Raw genomic sequence first — 25,873 nt, forward strand, 5'->3', positions numbered from 1 at the left:
CACCCCATTCCTTTATCTATTCACCCTATGAATTCTAGTCACCCCGTTTTACGGTACGGGACAGTATACTTTGCCACCATCCTTGCTCTTCTCGTGGATGTAGTAAGAGCCGACGGAGCCGACTCAGGGACTACACATGTCTGAGAGTGACCACCAAGCAGCATTCACTCATAAACCTGAAGCTTTTAAACTGCGATCTCTTACTTACTTGCTTGCCAGGTCTAAAAGAGGACGTGACGACTGTGATAGCAGCTTGCTGACTAACTTCTTTGGTTAGGATAAACTACGTAATCACAGCTATTGATTGATAGTGTTTGCAGTTATAGTAGGTATACAGGTAGGTTATAGTTTGTTAGCTAATACACTTAAAAGGGGGATGAGTCATATTGTTGACCAGTTCTTACATTTCTCTGAAAACTGTCTCAGCTTTTCTGCGAGCCTGAATATTGTGTATAGTAATGAGTAAATAGTTCGAAGGAAGGATATATAATAAAGGATATAAAAAAGGATAAATAATGAAGGCAACACGATATTTTTTTCTTAATTTTTATTTATTATGTACAAATAGAAATTCCCTTAGGTAAAATAAACTTACTTAAGTCTTAAACTATGATACTGTACAGAGTTTGTACGACGGAATACGGGCAGTGGTAGAGAGATCCCGATGTAGGAGTTATGGCAAGTCCTTATATGTGCTGGTGCTTAATAAATACGATGTAGTACGATGTGCAACCTCTATGGAGTGTAGCTTGTTAAAACCGAACGCTATATCTAAGTGTGTAGAACTTAAATTCGTTTGAAAGAACACTAACGATACGTTAGCCAATGGCATCTGGACATCATTGTGACGTCAGATGGAGAATTTTGATATGATCACTGTAATGCAGTGCTTTACTATCGGTAGAGAATTTACCGTTGATATTGACATTTTATACCAAAGAATCAGTAGAAAAATCTAGTGACAATATTAATTGAATACCAATAGTGTCTAATACTGTCGATGACATCGACAATACAGAAACTATTGATACAATACCGATAGTTAGTACTGCGGTACTGCAATGTTTGGTATGTAAAGTTAGGGGGATCACAGACGGAGACCGGGGTTGGTGCTAGCTACGTAGTTGAGGAGCTCGTCAGAGTCCTCGCAGACGATGGGCTTCTCATGGTAGCAAGCGACATCGTGCCACGCAATACCGTCATTGTACACATTGTTGAGGATGCTGAGACAAGACTCCGAAGTACCGTTGATGTCGAACTCTGCGTTGTCAGGCTGACGCTGCTTCTTGTGGCCGGTCTGAGACCAAGGGTTGTAGCCCCAGCCGTTGGGGATCTGTAAAAGGGTTTAATTTGGTTAATTCTTGAAAAACTTGAGCCATTATACTGAATTATTCAATAGGTTACATACGCCCGAATACTCAATTTTAAGTTGTACTTAAATATCGTGCTATCTCTGTCATTTAATAAAGAATTTGTAGTGACAGAACTAGTCTTGAGAGCGTCTTAAAATTGAGTAGCGTTTGAGTATTTGGACAATAGCCTTACAAACATAAAACAAGGATAAAAACATCCTAACAATAGTCAGTAATCACCTCGCAACTACTAGTCACCAACAATGGCTTTCTTACATAATTAGGGCGCGGCCATCGACATTAATGTCTACCTACCTACTATAAGTACACTCATTCAAATTACGCATCTCAGATAATCAATTACCAGTTAATTGGACAAGTTTGTTAAACACCAATCGTATTGCAAACAAAATTGAGGTTACCAATAATAAATACCTCAAATGAGTGTCGGTAGTGGAACATTGCACTTGAGTAATATAACGTAATACAAGATTAAAGTACTTCAGTGTTTGAAAACGCGTAATACCTCAGCTTTCACACAACAGACACGGACTGCACGCAGGTGTGTCTTCGAAAGTTTATGATTCAGTAAATAAGTACGTGATGATAATACCGTAATAGCAAATTTCCTCTTTACGTTGACAACCATATGAAACGCATTAGTTCCGATCGTAACAAAGAAAATTTACGAGTAACGCTTACAAACGACAATGTATGGGAGGAATTTGGTTCGCTCAGTTATGTGTATAGACGGAACATGAGATAAAACTGAACTTTCTTTTTGCGGAAAACTTGAAAAGTGTACTTGGAATTTTGTTTTTCTAACATTTTTAAAGATATGGGTATTTTTGCCCGTTCCGGAACTTCGGGCAACCTAACAGATTACCAAGTCTCGAAGCAAAAGTAGGAACGGGGTGGTTTTTAGTCAGTTAGAGTCTGACACTCTTTCTAAGATGGGAGAATGATTTTCGCAGCTCGAAATAGGGTATTACTGACCTGGGTGGTAGGAGACAGCTTTTCACGGTTCGCGGACCAGAACCATCCGAAGACGTTCTTGGGCTCGAGGTCTTTGCGGTTCTCACATCCCTTGAAGTCACAGAGACGACCAGATGTCCAGATGTAGGGCACATCATCTGCGAAAAAATATACAATATGTCAGTCAGTATTATCAACAGTCTTGTCCATGCAGATTCAAGGCATTTTTCTATTTGTTTTGACACGAGCCTATCAGTATTTAAAATCACAAGTTTAACGTAATAAAAAGCCACAGGGTCACACATCAATGTGCCAAGATTTGCCATTACCTACACATTTACAAAAATCATCTAAAGTTGTTGTTAGTGAAATGTGAAGGTTTCCAATTACGTGTCGCCTTCACGATACAAGTACTTTAGTTAGAGGATGGTCAATAATTTCACAATACTTGTAGATACTCACTTTGCTGAATGAGCTTGAAGATCAGATTGTTTTCTTCTTGCGTCTCCATGGAGACGAGGTCCATGCAGTATTCGCGGCAGATGTTACGGCCATCTAACCAGTCTACCTTCCTGTTGGCCAGGGCGGGCACGTGACCGCTGTAGAAGTAGTTGTGACCTCGGTAGAAGAACTCTTTTGGTCCTAGAAACAAAAGAAAGAGCATTGTGAATAACTAAACAGGCAGCATAAACAAAAGCATCGGACTCAAGGTTGTAGTAACAGTTACATGAGACATATCAATAATAATTTACACCATATTTCGTCTAGTTAGCGAGTCGTCGATAGGACAAACGAAGACCGAAGACCCTCAGTGAGTCAGGTCAAGTACCTAAACATCAGTGTTGTATCATGGTCGTGACATTGAGGTGCCTGCGAGCAATTGTGTTAAATTATCACGAGCCGCGTTAGTGTCGCAACGTCTCGGACGTTACATAACGATACAGGCCACGCATCGTGACCTTTCCTCCTTACATAAAAACGCAAGCAACATATCTCAACCTGCATATGGATAAAGCCAACAAAAAATAAGAAAATGTTATGATTCCTAAATTAGGAACACTTTGATTTAAATCACGAATGTGGGTCGATTTATATTGCAGGTAGATCGTCCTTCAGTTTATTTATTTTAGCTTTCAAATGTCATATAACATTAGATGCATTCCATTCCAAAATATATCTTAATAGCTATTATTTATGACTGATTGTTGCTCTCGTGAAATATGCACCTGCTAATAAATATTTTGCAACGTCCATAGAAAAGAGTTAATGATGTCAGAATCTTTTAAAGCTAGAATTTATTAAGCCTTGACAAATATCAGACTGCAAAACAGATGGTCCCTCACAATTGATAGTTCACAAGTTCAATTACTTAAATGCACAAAGGATGCAGCTAGTACCTACTGAGCACTGAGCGTTTGTATACAAACCGTTTGCACATAGCTATGTAGTGGAGCTAAAAGCATCCACGACCTACATACTTAACGCCTATTTGTCGTACTAGTAACTGGACCGTACCGTGTCAATTCTTTCATCATTTGATCAAATACTGAGCTGAACTGTTGCATGAAGTGTGTTTGTTCTAAGTATATAAGGTATGTGCGGAATGATTTTGGCAGACGGTGTTGCAATGGCCGCGGTGGTGCGGCGGTTTGCGGCTGCGGGCGGCGCCGCGCGGCGCACAGATGCGTCGGTCACGCGGCGCGCCAACTGGGCCAAGGATCGCTACCGGATGCGATTTTTATATTTAACCAACCGGCTAGTTCACGCCCATTGTCAACGCGACGATCCTAATTATCTGCATTATTAGATGCCTGATATGAAAATTTGCAATTATTTAGCGGTTCATGTCTAATTTTTACGCTACATAGGTATGTAAGGTTACATATACCAACAACAATATGCTTACAAATTTTGTGTTTATGTTTTCCTCTTGAACTTTTACGTTACTTCTGTGACGACGCTGAAAACTCCACGACCTCTATATGTCTACCTAGGTACTAAATTATCTACCTACTTGTAAATCCGAATTAAGATAATTACCGCGTCTCAGCTTAATCGTGAAGGTTCTTTATTTTTGTTTAAAGTCCTATTTGGATGGTAATTATAGTGAATTGCAGCGTTATTAGTGTTTCTGATTACAATGTGAATGTGTTAAGGTTCGCACGACAAGACATCGTACACAATGATTGTGTTACCTTGCTAAGTGACAGACAGACTGACGAATGTGCGATTGTCTTCTTAAATCCGGCACGGAGAGGCTGACATCAAACGCACGAGTATCTAACTTGCTTTATAACGTACTCGAGACCATAAACCTTTCATTAAGTTCAAAGAGCTAAGATTATTTGATCGAGGATTAGTAATTGATGGAATTCATCATTAATAAGCACAAAATTTTACAAAAAGTTAACGGCGTCATTATCCTCATCCAAAAGTTAACAATTCTGCTGATTGAAACATTAAATTTGGTGTCAATAAATTAAGCTGTGGCACTGTTCTTAAACAATCAATGAAAGTAAGGATGATAATAAGCTACCACGATGCTTAGTAACGCGGGAGAATAATGATTGGTAATTTAAAGATTTTTTTAACTCATCCGCTTGCTTATTATTCGCTTATTGTTTTGGCAATATTTGTCTTTCTATTCGCATTGCATTGTTGTCCAAATAAGATTAAGGAGTATGTTTGTGGATTTAGGTTAAAAATATGTCACTCCTAGGATTAGATTGGTACTTGTCTGTTTTTATTTCTAATGGCTATTATTTGAGCAATCTAGGAATGATAAGTGCTTAAAAACACCTATGTTTGTAAATACACATAATTGTGAAACTTATCGTCCATTATTAGTATCCCTCATACATGCAAAGATCTTAAGTTATAAGTTAGTATAAAGCCTAACTTCGTGCTACTGAGTATTTTGCAATCGAAAACTCAATAACACTGCTCGACCCGAGAATCGCAACAATCACTAAACCATTATGAATTATGATTTATTGAATCACATTTACTGTAAAATTGATGACGAAATAAGTCAATCGAATATATTTTAATATAGTGAATGGTAAGTTTACACATATTCTGTGAATATACCTAAGTTTTGTAGTAAATATTTAGGTTTTATAACATAGCCCTCCTTGATAAATGGACTATCCAACACAAAAATATTTGATCCGGAGCTGCGAACTACCTAACGGGTTTAGGTGAAAAATAGGAGTAGGAACGGGGTGGTTTTTAGTCAGTAAAGTCTAACCTCCATCTCGCCAAAAGCGGGAGAACTAATTGGATGGTTTTCCAAAAAAAAAACACAAAAATATTTTTCCAATTCGGACCAGTAGTTCCGGAGATTACCGCGTCCAAACAAACAAACTCTTCAGCTTTATATAATAAGTAATAAAGTATATAAGATCTAGTATCATTTATATCACACAGTACTTGAAACAATGTTATCTAGAAACACATTCAAGAGGACAGGAAGCATTCGCAATGAGAAACAGCTTCGTGCACTTAAAAGTCAGTAATAACAAGCTTAGCTAGTAAATATGTGATAATTTATACTCGCTGTAAAATTATGCGAACATTATTCTTATTCAAACAGTCTAACATTAAGTTATGAAGCATTTGATTGACAAATACTGAATGATTTCATCTGGGTAAAGGTCTTTGTCGACAAGTTTGTTTGGCTAAAATACATGTATTTCTCTCTAAACAACTTTTTAAAATTCTATTTCTATTTGTTCTCCACGGACTCTTGGTCCGTGCCCTTGTCATACACTCTAAAGCACTTTTGAGGCTTCAGGTGTCTATAATAACTGCACTGTTGATGCAGTGGTTGAGCAACTCGCTGTCATGTAACGGATATCGGTTCTATTCCTGCACGGAGTAACTATTTATGTGATTCTCAAATTGTTGTTCCGGATCTAGGTGTGAAGTGTATGTGATGTTTGTAAACGCACCTACAACACAGGAGAAAATTCTAGTGTGGGAGCACCGTTATTTAAAAAAAAAGGAAAATGTATGAGAATATTTCTAAGTAAATAATTATGAACTACAACCGACTTAATGGCGGTGTAGGAGTTTTACGAAGAAGGGTATAATAGCTCCACTGTCTGCTCCATAATTACGGCACCACCCTTTCCTGGAAAACTGCAGTGGTATCGTTTTATACATGTCTCTATACTCACTACGATGCAAGAAATGCATGTTTAATAAGTATCTATTTATTCAAGTATCACTTAATGCCATTAAGGTTTATAAATCTAGAGGTTTAGGTTACTTCATCTACATACGATACGAGTACCATTCGCAAATGCACAGCTGAATTTCGCCATGCAGCGCATCAAGTAAATTTAAAGCCATAATTTATCTTAATGTGCCAGGGATATAACATAATTTGAAAGTTTTACCGATGCATGTTCCAATAAATAAATAATCTGTTTATTCGAGACGTGATACCTGATATTATCTGTGGTTATGCCCATGAACTGTCACATTTTGAACCCTTGAACTTAGAATGTATTCGTAGGTTTAAATTTCGAATGCGTTGTTGCTGTTTCAAAATTCGCCGATGACTTTGACTTTGAAATGGTGAACTTAGAAATTAATTTGAGATGAAACCTACAAAGATAGATAACAATCTACAAAGAAGTATAATAAAACGTTAGGTAAGAAAAATAATAGTTTTATTTTAGCAAAACTTGTCGTGAACCGGAATCGCTACAAAAAATTCGAATATTTATATTAAGATTCTTACGAGAAAGCTCGATTTGATGTTATCAGTGATTATTTATTGTTCTGTTATTATTTTTTTCTCAAATAAATGAAGATACTATATAAAATATATCTTCGTGTAGACAAGTATAAATTATGTGTGACAATCATAAGACGATTTCGTAGTAAAATATCAATTCACATCTTAAAATCTCAGATTGAATTATAGTTTCAAGAAGTGCTTCTATCTTAGTAAGAACGATTAAGTATCTATAAGACAGAAGGTTTTTTTAAGAATAATAAAAAAGGTCGCAGTATTGTCAGTTGAAGTATGAAGTAGTTGAAGTAGTATCTATGTGAATAAATGAAGCTTGTTACATGTCTAACATAGAATAATTGATGACCCTAGCGACATACACAAAGCTTATAATAATTACGTTTTCAAGGATATACAGTGTTATGCGAGGTTTTACATAATAAGACGTACGACATGGCCTTGTACCTCTAATGAGACACAATACATCTGCCGGCTGCAGCACTGCAGAAGAATTACTGCACCAATCCACCTCAGGGTCGAATAGGGAGCAAAATGGCTGCAGCTATTCGTTATCGAAATATAACCCTAGTTACCTTTGACATAGGTACTACAATAGCTCGTGATCACCCACCCCTATCCTGCGTACGCTCGATACAATTCCATTCATGCGTATAATGCGTCACATCGCTCATTTCTGTCTGTGTGAATAGCCAGCAATGGCGACCGCAGTCCACAAAGAGCTCTTTAATATTTAGTAACATTGCCTTAGTATTCATTACACCGTCACTTAAACTCGGAATTAAGGTAGTCTTCAAAAGTATAATCATTTCAGCAAGAATCACATTATACTAATTGACTCTCATCGTCGTTTTACATCAAGTAAGAGGGCCTTAAACATTAAACTTATCTTGTAAACGAGCCACTTCTAACATCTGTTTAATGAACTTTACACAATTCTTACTAAGACGGAGCTTACAAAAATTTATAATAGACCTACTGAGGACGACCGTGAGCTCAAATTGCGTCGCATTAGTAAAGTGTACAATAATTAATTCTAGCTTAATGCAGCCCTATTAAAAGTACAGAAGGCGTAGTAAAGATGTCTGGTGTTGTCAAGGCAGTATTGCAAGCAGTCGAAGATAAACAATGTACGAGTTGTAATACACGTTTACCATATTACATACGCTTATGTATTTACCGTCTGTAATAATATCTACCTACTTACAATGTTTATAAATTATTACTATATTATCTGCAAGCCTACAAAGCTGTGGAGTACTTAATTACAATACAAGATTCTCTTGATGACAACCATTTGTAAATTAATTATTTATTGTGTAATGCGTTCTTGTACACATATTTGCTGAGTGTTTTTGAAGATGTTTGTTTTGTTATAAATATGACTATCTTTAAATTAATATTTAAGACTAGCAGGCCTGGTAAACTTTGTAAGTACCGCCTCAAACATTTTATTCTCACCTTTTAAACCTTTCCTGGACTTCCACAAATAATTCAGGACCAAAATTTCCCAAATCGGTCCAGCCGTTCTCGAGTTTTAGTAAGACTAACGAACAGCAATTGATTTTTATATATAGAGAAGAAGATATAGAGATTGTTACATGTTACGAGTACTAGTTTAGGTATTAAACTCACAAAGGACCACAGGTTAATTTACTTGTCTACAATTTTAATGACTACTTTTTTAAAGGAACAATACTTGCTCTAAAATCTCTTGTTATTCTCTGCAAAGTGAGACAACGCAATTTGTCTCAATAACCACCAACAATAAAAGCATACGTTTTTGCGAAACAGAGAAAATACTTAAGACAATGTTTATTTAGAAGTCTCAGTACTTTCACATATTACAAAAACAGATTATCACAATATTGTTCGGGTTAGTGCCTATCTACATAAAAATGTTTGCGGAAAAGAAAACTTAGAACGTATGAAAGGCGGACGGTAGGTATCTGCTCATAAATTATGCAAATCTACAGCTGATGTGATTGAAGAATCTGTACTCAAGTGTTTGAAAGTTGAACGGGTTCAACAAGTGTTTGATTCATGGAACCAACTGCGTGTAATTCGGACTTAGTGTATATAGAATATTTAAGACGTTTTTAGCTAGAACTAAATGCCCAAATCTATGCTGAGTCTACCAACTATTCTGCCATGACGAATGAGGAAAAGTCGTTACCTATTAAAAACAACGAAATGAAATGAAAATGAATGAAATAAACCAATATCAAACCTCAAGCCATCGGCTATAATTTAAAAACCAAATAATATAAATAAATAAGCGTTGAGGAACGGAATTTTCCTACTTCCTATTTTCTCTTTCCAATTGTCTGTGGTTAATATGCATTAGTCTGCTTAACCATAGTGTTTATTGAAAAAAGTAGCCGCAGAAAGGTTTACTTAAGCGAGTTGTTAAGATGAATCGGTTTCTCTTATTACGGAAGTATTTATACTGTATAATTAAATTACACATATATGTAAGAAAATATATAATTATATACCTTTTACAGTGAACTTTTGGTGTTATAGGGCCGCATTACACTTAAATCTTACGACACTCAGTTATCCAAGATATGTTGCATAAATTGTTGGATAATAAGATATGAATAATGCCGAAAATATTTCTTTTTTATACAGTACAGATACAGATACAGATGACCCTTGATTCGGGCCGTGGCCGTGACTGCTTAGCATAGACTTCCTAGTGACATTAAAACTATTGGAAGGCTAGTAAAACTAGGGCTTACTATGCTAACTAAAATCTTAGCAACTACGCCTGAGGGAAACGGACTCCCTATAATGAAATACGGACTCGACAAGGAACAGTTTAAGATATTATGTACTGGGGAATTTTTATTCTATTACCTATAATATCTTATTCTAGATTAGTAAAGGAAGGAAAGGGTGGGTTTATCCTGGATCAGTATAGGAAGGAAAGGGTGGGTTTTTGCCAGTCAGAGTCTGACATTCTTTCGTCCTCCCCAGACGACGGGGATCCATGGAGGGATTTCCCACGTTGGGGTAAAAAAATGGAAAGGAAGGAAGGTCTGGAAGAACAAGTAGAGTGTGATCATACTAGATATGAATCAAATCAAAACAAAAGCTCTTGCTTACCAGACGCTAATGAGACCAGTAAACCAACAAGGCTTGACTCGAATCAAGATTAACTAAAAATCACAGTTTACTCACGTAAATTAATAGAGAAAATCTCTACTAGTTTCGAGTCACAGAGGGACTCTTCATTATGGGCAGTGTTTGCAGGCACAGTGACGTCGCGCAGCCTACTCAACCAAATCAAGATGACTAAACTATATATAAACACAAACATAGAGATCTGAAATTCAGCCAGCCCGCTAATATTAACTTACGTAATTGGATGTAGGTAACTTAGACCTCGCCCTTGAATAACTTACAACTTAATGTAAACAAATATCACATTCCTAACTGCTAAAATGTTTAACATTTATTTACACGACCATGTTATTTGATGAATACTAGTAAAACTCAAGTTTAGAATAAATACTCTAAATATGTCACAACTTTATGTTAATCAAAAATTCATATGAAATTCAAAGGTTGAATGTCTTTGTCTATTTTTTTTATACTTGTTATGTTATGAAACGTTACGGTAACTAGTTTTTTTGTTTTAATATTCTAGTGACCTCATCTTGAAAGCAATTGAGTGCTTCGTTGCGTTTATTTGAATGTGTAGGCTGCATGTAATTCTCATTTTTAGTTTTATTCCACGATTTTTTTTAAATAATTATTGTCTTACACTTGGTGTGTTTTGAAAGGCTTGTTATTAAAGCAATAAATTAGCAAATAGACTAACACAAGACAGACGTAGATGCATACTTATAATGTAGACATTAATTAATTAAAAAACGTTTGCATGTAACTGCGTTTTAGCAAATGTTTTGCATATTACGATATAAAAATATCTGTTATTACTTAATTATTAAATAATATTATTAAACAACGTAGCATGGCTCTATTGACATTTTAAAATATTTCCGTGTAGGTACATTAAACTACTTTAAAAAAGACTCTCTTGTGAAGGAAACGGAAAAGTGCTTTTCCCAATTACGCGACCGTACTTGACAACGGACTGCGGATGGACGTTGAGGGGAGATGAGAAGAGGGGGGGGGAGCGTCCTCCAACAAGTCCGCGACCTTGCTCGGTCAATGACCCGCGGAAGGTTTTACTTTCCCTACGTAATTACGGCTATGAATCTTCATGCTTAGAAATATGAGTAAATCGTGCAATGTTTGCTCATGACGACCGTGTTCTTTTGGCCCAGAAAACCTTTATTTAAATTCATATTTTTGAAAGAGACAAGTAGTTCACAGTAGATTTGCGAAGTGTGGTATTCGTATGATATCATAAAAAAGATTTAAGTTATATAAGTAATTGGAAATGATGAAACTTATTCACGTAAATGATGGACCGGATTAATTTAAATAGACGTCTGATTCGAGGATTTGCTAGTATTTTTACTAGTTTAAACTATTTTGATGTAGATATTTAGGAATTATATTTTTCTTATGATAAACATCACGCCTTTTATCCCCGAAGGGGTATGCAGAGATATACATTATGACACGTAATGTCACTGTACAATGTACACCCACTTTTCACAATTTATGTTGTAAGTCCCATCTTTTTCTTTTAAAGAAAATATTCAGCTTTTCTATTTTTGTAAACTAATATGATAAGTATCTACTTATGGGAAGAACTTTTCCTTATTTCCTTCGCTTCACATTTCATAGACCTATTATGATAAGATTTTTCTTAGAAACCGACTACTTATTTAAGTTATTTATACAGCCAAGAATGTCTTCTTGGAATTTACAACCTTAAGATCGCGGTTTACCATAAATTAATATGATTAAATTCCATTAACATCGTGTGAAGCGTAGACTAAATAAGTTCAAGGCTCCATTTTATTTCCTGGTACATCAGGCCCGACATAATATTTATTTGATTTTTTAGATATCAGTCAAATAAAAGAAGATCATTGGTTTATTTTGTCATTTAATTTATTTATCGTCGATATAAATACGTCTGTAGAACTGGTCGAATATTTACGTTTAGACGTAGTCTCGTTTGTCAAGCTTAGAGCACAAAAATGGCGAATTTGTCAATGTCCTTTTTGTGGCTAGGTAGCTTATTGAAGATGTAATTTTTTTTTATGGAATAAGTTGGTAAACGACCAGACGGATCACCTGAAGGTAAGCAATCGCCGTCGCCCATGGCCACTTACGACACCAGTGGCGTTACTAGTGCGTTACCGGCCATTTTGGGGGTTAGGAATTTAAGGATTAGGGATAGGAAAGATTGGGAAGGGGGTAATTAGGCCTCCGATAACCTCACTCACACAACTAAATTGGGATTTCTGTGAAGCCGTGGTATTACACTGATCGAACCGGCTCATTCGTGCCGAAGTATGGCTCTCCCACACTTAATCATAAGTAACGTAGGTACGTAATTATACATTTAACGATAATATTATCATAAAAGGTAACGTATAAAATGCTAGTGCGTAATCTTAAGTTACTTCGGGGAAAAACAGACGTCACGTTATGTAAATAAAATACGATATTATAATAGATTTAAATAGCGGATCCTATAAATTAGACCTTAGTATACCTAACATAAATTAGAAAGGATATCGATGGCCCATCGCTTTGTTCACACGAGTTTTACCTACTTGACAAACTGGAAATTATTTAGGCATGGGCATAATATTCATAGCTTCTTAAAGCCGCAAGCATATGGACTGAAGGTAAAAAGTAACTGTTAGTTTATTTGATTAGATAGCATTTTTTTTAATCCTAGTCCGTAAGATTTGCTCTTGCGTCGTGGGTGCGTTTACAAACATACAAGTTCACGTCACATACACATGACACCCAGACCGGGAGCAACAATTTGTGTTCACACAAAGATTTGCTCCGTATGGGATTCGAATCCGCTCCACGTTGCGCTACATCCGATTGACCAGGTTTCGCACAAGAGAAGCTTGCAGTCAAGATTGTTTTCTTTTTACTTTAAATAAGTATTTAATTACTATATGATAAGTGAAATATTTCCCCTCAAAAATAAAAAGAATATGCTCCTTCCTATTCCTAAAAAATGAGAAATCAGAAAAGAGTTCATTTTACCCGGAAAAACTGATGCTATTTACGCAACCAGTGCAGAGATCAATTAATTCATACCTTAATCTACATCATTTCCGCCATCTATACATATTAATGAACCATCCATAATCAACATATCACATAAACCCAGAAAAATCATATCGATTCATTAATTTTTCGCAACCGAGTAGCGATTATCGATTCCGATATAATCGATTCGTTACATAAAGATAATCGGTTACTCGTATTCGAACAACATTGACATCAATGAACCTGTTCCACTATTTATATCGATTCTAATTCATTCGCGATGAGTAATTATACTGGTTTATTGATGTTGTTTTGATATAGTGCTTGACTAAGAGCATTATACGTTATTTGTGTTTCTAAGTGGTTTATTTTATTTTACTTTATGGGTAAAGAAGGACAATATCTATATCTGGTATATTATATCTGGCTCGCATCATAACGAAGTAATACCTACAGAATAAAAAGTAATTTCAAAATATTTTTACTTCTTATCTACATATATTATAAAAGTAAGTCGGGTTTTTCTTCCTGACGCTATATAACTCCAGAATGCACGCACCGATTTGCACGGTTTTGAATTCTTTGGAAAAGTCTCGGGTTCCGTGAGGTTTATAGCAGCAGAAGTTCATGATAAAAAATCACGAAAAAAGCAGGAAACCAGGGAAACTCATTGGTTTGCTAGTAATCTATATAAACCAAACCAATATTTGACCAGTGAGTATCCTTAGATTTCATGTCACGACAATTTTAATAATAACATTTTTTTGTAGGTCTAGAATCTTTGTGAACTATTTTGAGTCCTAATCATATGGTATATAATCCAATGTACTTACTGCTAGCGCATTTCTGGGGGTTGGGTAGTGAGAGGAAACGTCCAGGTTTCTGTGCTACTGCGAGCGTCGCAAGCGCAGCCGCGCACGCCACCAACAACCACGCCTGCATCTGGAACAATACAAATATTACGTTAACACATGGTTTTCAAAGAACAAAAAGTACCTTGAAAAGCTGTTTAACTATTTTCTTGGACGTAAAAATATTAACGGAAAGATTAATTGTTATTTATACATTTAATACAAGTAAGAAATATTTTATATTGACAAAAAAGCGCGCCAATGACATCATACAGATAAAATAAAATTAAAATTGTTTTTATTCAAATTTTATGTTCTGTCAAATTATTAGTGGCCAGCATTAGCTGACTACCGAACTAACTAATCATAAACGAAGTTTTTGCTATTTCCGAACTGGTTTTTATATTTATTTTTAGTGATTAAAAATAACTATAAGTTTCCTTCTCTTTTTATTTAGAGTTAAAAGGTTAAACATCAAAAATAGGTTTGTAATTAGTTATATTTAAAGCTATTAAACTTATGTACAAACATTATACAATTTTAACATTGTTCTCGAAATGGTAACAACGAAAAGAATCTAAAGAAACACGAACTGTACCTACATATCTAAAATTTCGTAAATATATCTTAGAAAAAAGCTACAAACAGTCGAACAATAGTCTATTCACATTCACAGTTAATTACGTTTGTCGGCCTATAAATCTAATTATGACGAAAACGTGGCAAGTTCTTTATCTTACGTGTAACGCAATCAGCCAGTAATGCGGGGGGCATAAGTGTGACATGCGCAGTAACACCGGTCCATTGGGTTATGGCTAAAGAATGTATTGCATAAATAAGTTCTGTTGAATACAGACACTTTTGTTTTTTTTTTAATTTGCTGCAATATCAAATGCAAGTAAGCGTGGAGATTATGGTTAAACTCTTCTTAAGTAGAGGAGACCCATTGTTCAGTAGTTTTGTTTTAATAAGGGGGGAAAATCATCCAATGACTTCTCCCGCCTTGGGCGCGGCGAGAGTGTCAGACTCTTACTGACTAAAAACCACCCCGTTCCTATGCCCTTCGAGCTGGATCCCCGGTAAACGCGTTAGGTAGTCCGCAAATCCGGATCAGGCATCAGACCTACTGGGCCCCATTTACTTTTAGTAGTGCCAATACCAGGATTAGCATTAACTGGTCATTCACTAATGCAATCATCCACAGATTAAGAATCCAGGAAAAACATTGCAATGCAAATAAATATGTACTCGTACTGTTAATGAGTTAATCATATTTCGACTGTTTGTTAACGCTTTTAGTGGGTGTGTTACGTTCGAGTATTCTGAGTCAAATGACATAACGTAATATAAACATAGAACCACGCCTGTCTTCTAGCGATTTTAATATGATTATGATATTTTGCTCGTGTACAACCTTAAACTATTCATAACTAAATACTTATTACTAATATTGTACTTTTTATGCTATAAGCCGGTAAACGAGCAGACGTATCACCTGATGGTAAGCAATTGCCGTTGCTCACGTCGGTCTTATGGGGGTTAGGTATTTAAGGGTATAAAGCCGTGGTACGACTATCAAGCCGGCCCATTCGAATGTCTTCTTTTTTAATGCTCTATGGCACAAACAATTTGTTACGAAAGTTACTACGTAATTAGGTAAATCGTGTTCCATATTTAAAGATTCGCTGTAGGGTAGACTGGGGGCAGTAGTAACAGTGGACAATTGTAACATTGGCGATATTTTGACTATTAAGCCATTAACGCACGTGTGCGTGAGCCTGAATACGCGCAGGACACGTCCCGACCTGCTCACTAGCCAGCAGCGCGCGAGCTGCGAAACTGACGTGTTAAAGACGAAATTTTATTTCTGCAGCACCAAAGTAAGTATTTCGTACTAATTAATTGTGTAATATCTACTTAAATTATCTATATTCTCTCGAGATTTTTCATTAAGTCGCCTTCTGAGCTATTGTATTTTGCGTAGCCTAATGCTTATTTGATAATATTTAGTATAGTATTAGTTATTTTAATTTTTCCATAGATTGTGTATTAAGGACAGTTGTACCACTGACGACGGGGACAATTGAAACGTTACAATTATCCCCGTGTTACAATTGTCCACGTGTCCAATTTCGGAAATTGGAAAAAGAAGACTGCAATATATAGATACCCCAGAAAAAGAAGCTATACGTAGAGAAGCAGAAACAAGGAAAAAAGCAAAACAAATTAAAATTAATTTTAGTGCAGATAGTACAAAAGGTCGGGATAAAGGAAAGGTCAAAGAAATACGAAAAGGAGAGCACCAAAAAGAGAAAACTAAAAATATTATTGAATCTGACGAAGACCTACACTACAAAAGAGTGGTTTTGTCTTGTTTGTATAGAACCTTACAGCGCCAGCAGACCGTATGAGATCTGGATACAGTGCCCTCAGTGCAAAATGTGGGCACACGAGGAGTGTACAGCACAAGAAGCAAATTATATCTGTCACACTTGCGAAAGTGTTTTTATTAAATTCTCTTTTGTCAATACTTTTTTCAACTTGAGTTGTTATGTTTGTTTTAGCAGAGTTCTAGTTTATTTCTAGATCGTAATAATTTATTGTGCCGAAGAATATGAGTTACGCGGATGGGGATATTTGTAACAGTGGACAATTGTAACACCATACAAACAGAAAAAAGTTGTTTATTTCGTATTTTATAAATGTTACTGAGTTATTACCAAACTTAAAACGAAAAGTAAGGCTCCTAAAATTAATTTGTCAAAAAAACATCGTTTTTTTTTGTTGAATAAAGCTAGAATAGCTATGTGCTTCTAGTTCAAATATAATTGTGTCCAGTTTAAATAATTAAAGAAATATCTTGTTTTTGTGATTAAAGATTGATTCATAACTGATAAGACTGCAATTAAAAATTACTTCGAGTATTCTTACTTAACCCACTTGTGTTTTATTTCATAAAAATCTTTTGTTACAATTGACCACACGATGGGTACAATTGTAACAATCGCCCTCCTTAGAATAAAACTCAATTTTTAGGCTTCTTTTATAACATTAGTCTACTACGAGTAAAAAATACTTTAAATGAATAACCAAAGTCCCTAAATTCACTTATTAATTTTATAAAAAACAAATAGATTTTACACCAGAGCCCGTCAAACAAAATGTGTTACGTTGGCCCCCAGTCTACCCTAATGAACTTGAAATGCCAACAAAACGCTATTGAAATATAAATAATCAGCTGATTAGTCTAATGCCACTTGACCTTAAACATCTCAACGTCTTAATTACACGTTTTTAATCCAAACATTAATTAGCTATGTCGTCATTTGATATTCTAGCTCTCAAATATTACCTACAAGACTTAGAATTTCGTCACTTTTATTCAAAATATTCGCTTAATATTTTAAAAATGGAAATTCTGCATTCTATGCATTCGATTTGTATTCATTTAAAGATAATATTACATGCAGCTGGTTAAAATAAAATATTTTGTGCATAATTTTATACATATATTTGTTTTGTTTTTTTAATAATATCTCTGTCAGTCTGGCACAGATCCTATTTAACAGGTCCTACTTAATATTTGTACATAATCTTTGCCAACAGAGGTTGTATATGCCAAAATAACAACACGGGCTTACATAAGAGCCTTGTCTCCAAAATTCAGGCTTTAATTCAGGTCTGACAGTGAGTGACCGGGGCACTGGACCGCATTGCGTGTTCTGTTGAGTAACCGAACCTTTTCGATGCAACGACATGCGAGAGTACTTTCCTACAGTACGTATAATTACATAATAAGTAGTTCACTAACCTTTATTATTCGTAAACAATATGTTTGTTAAATATCCTTGTTCGCTGTCGGTTACCGTGCCGACTAAATACGTGCCTAGCCTAAAGTTTACTCAATGATGTCATGGTATCGTTGTAAGCATGTACTCTATACTACCGAACGACACACAGGATTGTTTTAGTGAAGCCCGCCAGCTGTCACATTGGTCAACCATGTTGTTTTCTTACGTAAGCCAAGTATGCTGTCTGACTAGTCTCAGTGACATCGGTTGGCCACGGCAAAGTATGCATGCCAACGAAAAAAACGCAAAGAATCTTTGACCTAATAACTACTGCCCAACATACGTTTATATGGAAAAGCCATTAAAGGTTTTCTCGAAATAACAAAACAGGATATTCGTAAATCAAATATACCTATCTAGTCGGAATATACCTACCTATTCGCGATTAATTCTCGCTAATTCTTATTAACATACGGCGTGTTGATGTTGAATCAATGAGGTAAAGTCTTTTTAAATAGTGTTGAATAGATCGTGCTTTGTACCCGGAATCGTCGGTTGTCAGGCAGTGCGGGGGATCGCACCGCGCAGACGCCCAGCGTGACATACATCTGTATAGCTAGACGTACCTGATGTAACCTTGACACCATTACTGCCATGACCGTAAGCAGTAATTGCAATCTGATCTCATCAATACATTGTAGGACGCGTCATCACGATCAGTAAAGGCAAGGACCGTCATGCACTCTCAGGGTTCCACTTAATTAACTTCCTCAACCTAATATGGATTTTACGCATCATAAGCATTTTATCTCTGATGTGCAATTACCATAAAAATAATTTTAAAAGTTTCGGAATGAATTGAATTAAGCAATTTTCAATTTAATTAGCATTAAAAGTATTTGCGATGCGCACTTTAATGTAAAACCGCTAAAACGAACCGAAATAAAAGCGAATATTCCATGTTCTCAAATCAACAAGTTACCAATAAATAATGATGATTCCTCCGTAGACACAGTTAGCGTCTTAAAGTATTATGAAAATCCGCTTACATATGCAACAACTTGCAAAGATAAAAAGGTAATTTATTCCACGAAACAAAGCTGTTTGTATACAATACTTAATAGCGTATCATTACAGATAAATAAACGTCTAAGTGATATTAGATAAATATCAAAGACCTGACCTCAGTTGGGCAACACACACTTATAGGCAGAGACTCGTGTGTAATACCATTATTACATACAATATAATACGATGAATGGGGAGTTCACAAAGCGCCGAAGGTGTTCGACTACGATCGCTAACAATACCTGTACTATACAACAGTTGAATGGTATTCTTCGCGAATCTGTGTCCCAATCGCGAATTTAGTGCGAGACTTGCAGCCACAATGTTTCTACGAGATATTTCGCAATGCCCGAGGCCGATCGTCCGTCAGTTTCGGTCACGATCGTGCACCTTCGTGCATCTCAGCCGCGTCTAGCTTCGCAAGCAGTGGTGTGCCCTCCACTCACCACTCGCCTCATTGTTTCGTACTCACGTCGACTTAATTTGGTTAATGACAGCAATAAATAATAACGTCGGCGACATGTGCCACGACTGTGTCGTTACAAAGCGCAAATGTTTGCCTATAAATTCAGTATTAACTCGAGAACACGCAAAAAGCAAAGGTTTACAGTTATTAAGCAAATAAATATTGGCCTTGTGGTTAATTCATACGATCTGGAATTAGTATTGTTTACTAATGCGAAATCACACTGGAACGTTAACATGTTAATTTAGTTGACATTTTTAATCAATACATCCGCGCAGTTGGTCTTTTAGGGGTCAGTTTAAAAGAACACGCTTGTGATATAAAACATGTATGCGCACTTCACCTAACTTATACTTTAAAGGCTAAACAAACAACTGTCTCATATACACGGAGGAAGTACAAAGAACAATAGGAATGATGACGGGGTAAAAAAATCAAAAATCTATTTAGTCCGTCAGGTAGGTAATTAAAAAATATTAGAAACGTATTTTTTATTTTGTCGTATAAGATAATAATGAGTAGATAACACGAATCAAAGTTTAGGAGTGGGAACTAAAACGTCATTTCTACGTATAAAACGTAACTAGAAGTGACGTCACATGATATTTCAAATCATTATATATCGTCATAAGTAAGAAATATAAGTAAGATAATAAACAATACGTGTGTCCAAATGTTTTCAAAATATAATCTAACGAAACGGACATTAAAATAAAAGTTAGTGTCTACCCTATTGCTTAAATACGTATCGCTATTTAAATTGCAATTAAAACCAATTTCATAAGCAATTCCCATTAAAATCAAAATAAAAGCGAAAGCCTAACACCACAAATACCTACGCTTTTCGTATTCATATCGTACCGGCCTCGTCTTTACACGTCGCACTTATTCATCATTCATCGAAGTGAAATTTTTATTGCTAACTACGTAACAGACATCCTTGTCTCCTCACAAAGCTTTATATAATACAAATGGACAAGATATTATCATCGGAATTATCTCTGACGTATCTCTTTACTTTAGACATCTGACTATTTCTGTGTCTAGTTAGGATAGAACAATCTTACACTGCTTGCAAACTGCACGTAGCATACTAAGTATGTACCTATTTTGTTTCACTTTTATTTTCGTTGAAGATAGTCTACATAGCTGAATCTCCTGTAACCCAGGAACAGCAGTTGAAGCCAGACACGCAACGAAGCATTAGTAACTAGGGAGGATTCTGAAATAAAAATCACGGTTTACTCAGGTACTTTAATGGGGCAAAGCTCTACTAGTTTCGTGGCACAGAGGGACTCATCGTTATGAGCAGCGTGCGCACACGCGACGACGTCGACGTGAGTAAACCGTGATTTTTAGTTAATTTAGTATGTCTCATGATAGTTATTATAAAAATATAACAAACAAAATTAATGTAAAGATTTCGTTTAAAGACAATACCAACAGATGATCAAGGAAGATGACTACATCGAAAAATATTCGGAAAATAAACAAATTTTGAACTCAAAGATTGATATTTCCTCTATTTGTAAATCGGATTATGTGTGCACTACCTATGTATTCAATTGTAATATGTAAATGCGAATAAATATTCGTCCATCTTGTGGTTTTCCTAAGCACATGTTCCTTATTTTTTGTGTTGGTGTCAATAATAGTTTCCTCATTCGAATATAGACTAGAACTCAAATAGTATGTGATAAAAATTTTAATGATATTGTCAATGGACATTCCAATGAACAAATATTTGTTCTCTTTGTTTTAATACTATAACATTTTTAACCTATCTACAACAATTTTCCTCATTTTGATGAATGAAAACATACTGACGGAATTGAGAACCACCTCCATTTTGGGAAGTCGGTTAAAGTCTAAAAAAATTGCGGCAGCACTAGGCAAACACAAAGACAAAGAAAAGTTTTAAGTGCGGGAGAGCTATGCTTCAGCACGCATGGGCCAGCTCGACCGGAGTGATACCACGGCTCCACAGAAAAATAACGTGAAACAACGCTTGCGTTGTGTTTCGTTGTGTGAGTGAAGTTAGCGGAGGCTCAACAATATATCTAGACTTCAATTGGCCTCGAGCCAATAAGTGCTAATTTCAAAACATCCTCCTTACTTCTAGATAACCTAACTAAACCTTTTAGTATTCACAAAAGAGGTTAGTAAATCATACATTACTGGCTGGTTTGCGCAATATATTGCCATTCAGAGTGAGGCAGCCATTTGCAAGTGAATTAAAATCGGTATCGTGCTCATCTCCATTAGGCAGTACAATTGCAAGACATACTAATGCTGAAGGTGTCGACATGGCTTCGCGTTCCGAATGTAATCTAGGTTTAAATAGCACTCGGCACCTCGCTAATAAATGCCCTTTACTTGAAAGTACAGTAATAACTGATGTTCTATGATTAGAGGTTTGTTGGTAAAGAGTTTGAGGAAGAAAAAAGGGAGTAATCTGCAAATGTAGTCTGAGAGTAATCTGTAAATGTTGTAAAGTAAGAAACAATCTTACTTTAATTAGGTCGTAGTATTACAAAGTTTGGAATGCGCCCAATATATGACTATATGCTCACCTCGATACCATATTACATGTGATATTACATTTTGGTACATTTAGGCTTTACTCTTCGGGGAAAGATGTTAAATAATGCAATTCTTCTTCGTAAATCTTCTGTAACGCTATTTTAATTTGTATGATTGTTCAAATGCTCATCATCTATTTATTGCTGTCTAGCCGCATATGATGATTCAAGTTAGTTTGAGTTAAGTTCCCAGTTGTCATCATGCCTACTATTCACACGGAACTAGAATGATTAAATCAGGTCTCCTACTCGTACCGAATGCAAATCGTCAATTGTTTTTAAATCACTATGCAAATTATATGTTCCCGTGATGTAAAATTATGCATCCTTGTGGCCTATGTTATGTTTGATGAAGCCACTTATAATCTGCTGTAGGCGTCGTAAAAACAAGTAATAGTGGGTGGGTAAGGTACATAAATTATATCTAAAACTACCTTTATTAGTTTAGTGTGGGTGTAATGCTGGAAAATCTTAATATTATCTAACAAAATATTAAGACATTAATTCGAAGCTTACGTTACGCTTCTCGTGCTTTACGTTTAAAACCGATTGCTGTGATCGTAATCGTAGTTATAAGACTCATAAGCAGACTAGAGTCAGCTTAAAAATTATCTACGGATAAATTTACCTATGTGACATTGCCCGAAATTGTTATATGTAATTTTTTTTTTTTTGCATATCCGATAGTCACGTAGTCTATTTTTATAACTACAGTATTCCAAAGAATCTTCTACAGCATAAAGTAAATAAATAGTAGTAAACCGTCGTTTACGGAATGAACATAATTCGAAGGCGACACACGACGACAAAGATACAAAAGAGGGGTAAATAGAAGTTGGGAAAATGTTCTAAAATCTATTTACACCATCTATTCACCCTTTGAATTCTATTCACCCCATTTTACGGTACCTAATGATCAAATAGAAACACATATTCAAGCAACTTATGTAGGTATATCCAAAACTAAATCTCCACTCATCATCACACACGTAAACAGCAAAACATTCCAAGTTCAATGTCACGGTATTTTGGCGCAAACTAACAAGAGCGGCGGTGTTGCCATTTGCGAAAAATCTTTGTGATATTTGCCAGTAGTTTGTAACTGGTGGAACGAGTTGCGGATTTTTATTTGATAATTAAAAATATTTGTTAATTGGTTTTGGTTGGTAACCGGACTTCTGAGATTGGTCATGGCTGATAGAAAATTATTATTATAATAGATTTTATCGATATATCGTTTCCAAGTACTCGTAAAACAGGATCCGAAGAAATAAAAGAGTTTTTAACGTTATGGGATATAAATAATGACTTACAAATAGAAAATGAAGCGAATAAAAAATAAATTGGATTAGGTATCATAAATATTGGGTTACATTAATGGTGTGTTCTATTTCTGTCGCTTTGTAACATATACATAATAATTATGTAACTTCTTTTTGTCTCCAAAAGCTTGTTTAAATATTAAATACATTTTGTGTGACAGAAAGCAATAACCTCTGAATAACATATGAAAACGTCTTTTTTATGACAGCAGGAAGCCTTTAAAAGTTACCTAGTTTTTGAAGAAAAAGACTACGGAGTATGAGAATTTTATCTCACTAAAACTATCCTAATGGTCATCATCAGCCCCTACGAGGGTGTACTCGATCCTCTTAATGGTCTAAATAGACTAGCTTCAGAGACTGTCCAATATGCCTAGGTACTAGTAGCTAGTACTGGTAGTAGCTACCTAGTAGGTATGCCTACTAAACTTTAACCACAAATCGAACTCGAGACACTCAACCACAAAAACTTAAAACATTACCAAGACAAATATTACTTTTTTCCATATAACACCTTCTCGGAATCTTCAAAAGAAACACCGAAACATTACCTCACACGCGTTACACTGAACTTTAACGAGCTAATAAATATGGCCTCGTGACCGAATAGCATTAAAATTAACAGTTAACTGACCTTGAGATGACACTAACAAACGTGAACCCTGATATACTGCACGATGACTGAAACCGACGTTTGACCCTCAAAATGTCAAACACATGTACCATTTTTTTTGAGGAGATAATCTTCCAATATCTTCTCCCGCCTTTGGTAAGGGAGTGTCAGACTCTTACTGACTAAAAACCACCCCATTTCTACTCCTGCTTTATGAGCCGGAGCGGTAAAACCGCTAGGTAGTCAGCGACTCCGGAAAACACATGTACTCATACAACTTTATTCCATTAGTTTGTGTGTTTGAGAAAAGGTATAAATTGGAAGCGAGCGACATGCAGACGATGTGTTGTCGCTTCATGTCGCTACGACACGTCATTATGACTTGTCACTACAGTCATGATTTCAAACTACAACAAAGGCTCTACTCATCCGCGGTCGGGTGACATTGGCGTCTGCTGCTCGACGACGCGTCGCTAACTACGGAGGCAATAGTAAAGTCATAGGAAAACATAGAAACCTGTAGCTTTGCCGCGTCTGCGCACGCTGCTCATGATGAAGAGTCCCTCTGTGACTCAGAGCTAGTAGAGCTTTTCTTTAAACCGTGATTTTAGTTAATTTAGTATGTCTCACAAAAATAGTATAGTATGTTACTGTATAGGCAGAGAGATAGTACAGACACGTACTGGTTGAAATGTTCAGTAGGAACATAAAGTTTCTAATCGTGTTCGTCGTTTAGTCAAAGGGTCATCTCCTACCACAAGTAATTATGTGTTAAGTATTCTGTTACATTCGTTGTTTTAATTAACAACATCTTCAAACAATCTTTATTGAAAACTCATAAAATTACGAAACACCAATTAAAACGAGCCTACAGACGAACCGACCTCACATAAAACTTGTATTTGTACATCTTATCCGATATAAGGTTTCAAAACTTAATACACGAACACGAACGTAATATACACAGTCATTTGGGTAAGTGGCGCTGGCGGTGACAAACTGGGAGGCTTTATCGATGAAGAAAGCCTCAGAATAGATAAGTTGATTGATTACATTCACTTGTGAAACACTACTTCATTAGCCACGCGTTTAAAGTACACAAGAAACGAGCGCGGTTTAAAAGACATCAACGCGTTTATTTAAACGAAAATTTTATCATAAACAAATACGGTGATTCTTTGTTTTAGTATTATCTTAGCAAATAAGGAAATGATGACTACCATTGCCAGTCCTGTAATCACACGATAAGTCGGCACTAAGTTCGCAGCGGTTCCTGATTGGGTATATTAAGTTTAAAAAGTAATAAAATGACAATCGTGAATATTCATAAGGCAGATTGCCGTTTCGCGTATAAAAACATCAAGTTGTAGCCTTGAACCATTGCGCAACGTGCTGGCATTTGTCCTAACGCGTCTACGTCAATTGTTAGTGGTCGAGGGTCCACGTACCTTTCGAAATGGTATACGAACATCCGATTTGATTACATGTAGTACATAAGTACATAGTTGTCCGATTCGTCGCGATAATATCGAGTTGTCGAACTAATTCGTTATTACCCAAGACGTCCTTCGCTTGACGTGATCGAGTGGCGGCGGAGCTTAATTGTGAGACACAGAATCCGAGCCATTGCATTGTTGTTACTTGTAACGAAAAACAATCCTTCGTGGGATAACCTTTTTACCCGATTGCATTAAGACTTATCGATTGTTAAAACGAGTTAAGTTTGCGTTTGCTATCTGTCCTTCAAACCTATTGGTTAAGTTCGTAATTATATTCAATTATTCTTTAGTTAATATTTTAATGGTCCGTCACTATTAAATTGTTGCGATATCCGAGACGGATATAAAAGTTAATGAAAAGTGTTTTTTAATTAACAGTTTTTTACATTGTAATGTTACAAACTGTTGTTTATGTGTGGCAACTTGT

General features: G+C 35.9%; 1 protein-coding gene across 1 annotated transcript in view; it reads right to left on the bottom strand.

Annotated features, from left to right (window-relative positions):
- Nucleotides 1-530: 530 nt before the first annotated feature.
- LOC118273472 (uncharacterized) overlaps nucleotides 531-25,873 on the bottom strand; it is a 30,798-nt gene continuing 5,455 nt past the window's right edge. Inside the window, exons 2-5 of the mRNA XM_035590452.2 lie at nucleotides 14,088-14,196; nucleotides 2,790-2,969; nucleotides 2,349-2,485; nucleotides 531-1,333 (exon numbers count right to left, since the gene is read on the bottom strand). Coding sequence (XP_035446345.1) covers nucleotides 1,088-1,333; nucleotides 2,349-2,485; nucleotides 2,790-2,969; nucleotides 14,088-14,196 — 672 coding nt within the window. The 3' untranslated portion in view covers nucleotides 531-1,087. The remainder of the gene's footprint in view (nucleotides 1,334-2,348; nucleotides 2,486-2,789; nucleotides 2,970-14,087; nucleotides 14,197-25,873) is intronic.

Source organism: Spodoptera frugiperda, chromosome 1 (assembly GCF_023101765.2).
Source record: "Spodoptera frugiperda isolate SF20-4 chromosome 1, AGI-APGP_CSIRO_Sfru_2.0, whole genome shotgun sequence".
NCBI lineage: Eukaryota > Metazoa > Arthropoda > Insecta > Lepidoptera > Noctuidae > Spodoptera > Spodoptera frugiperda.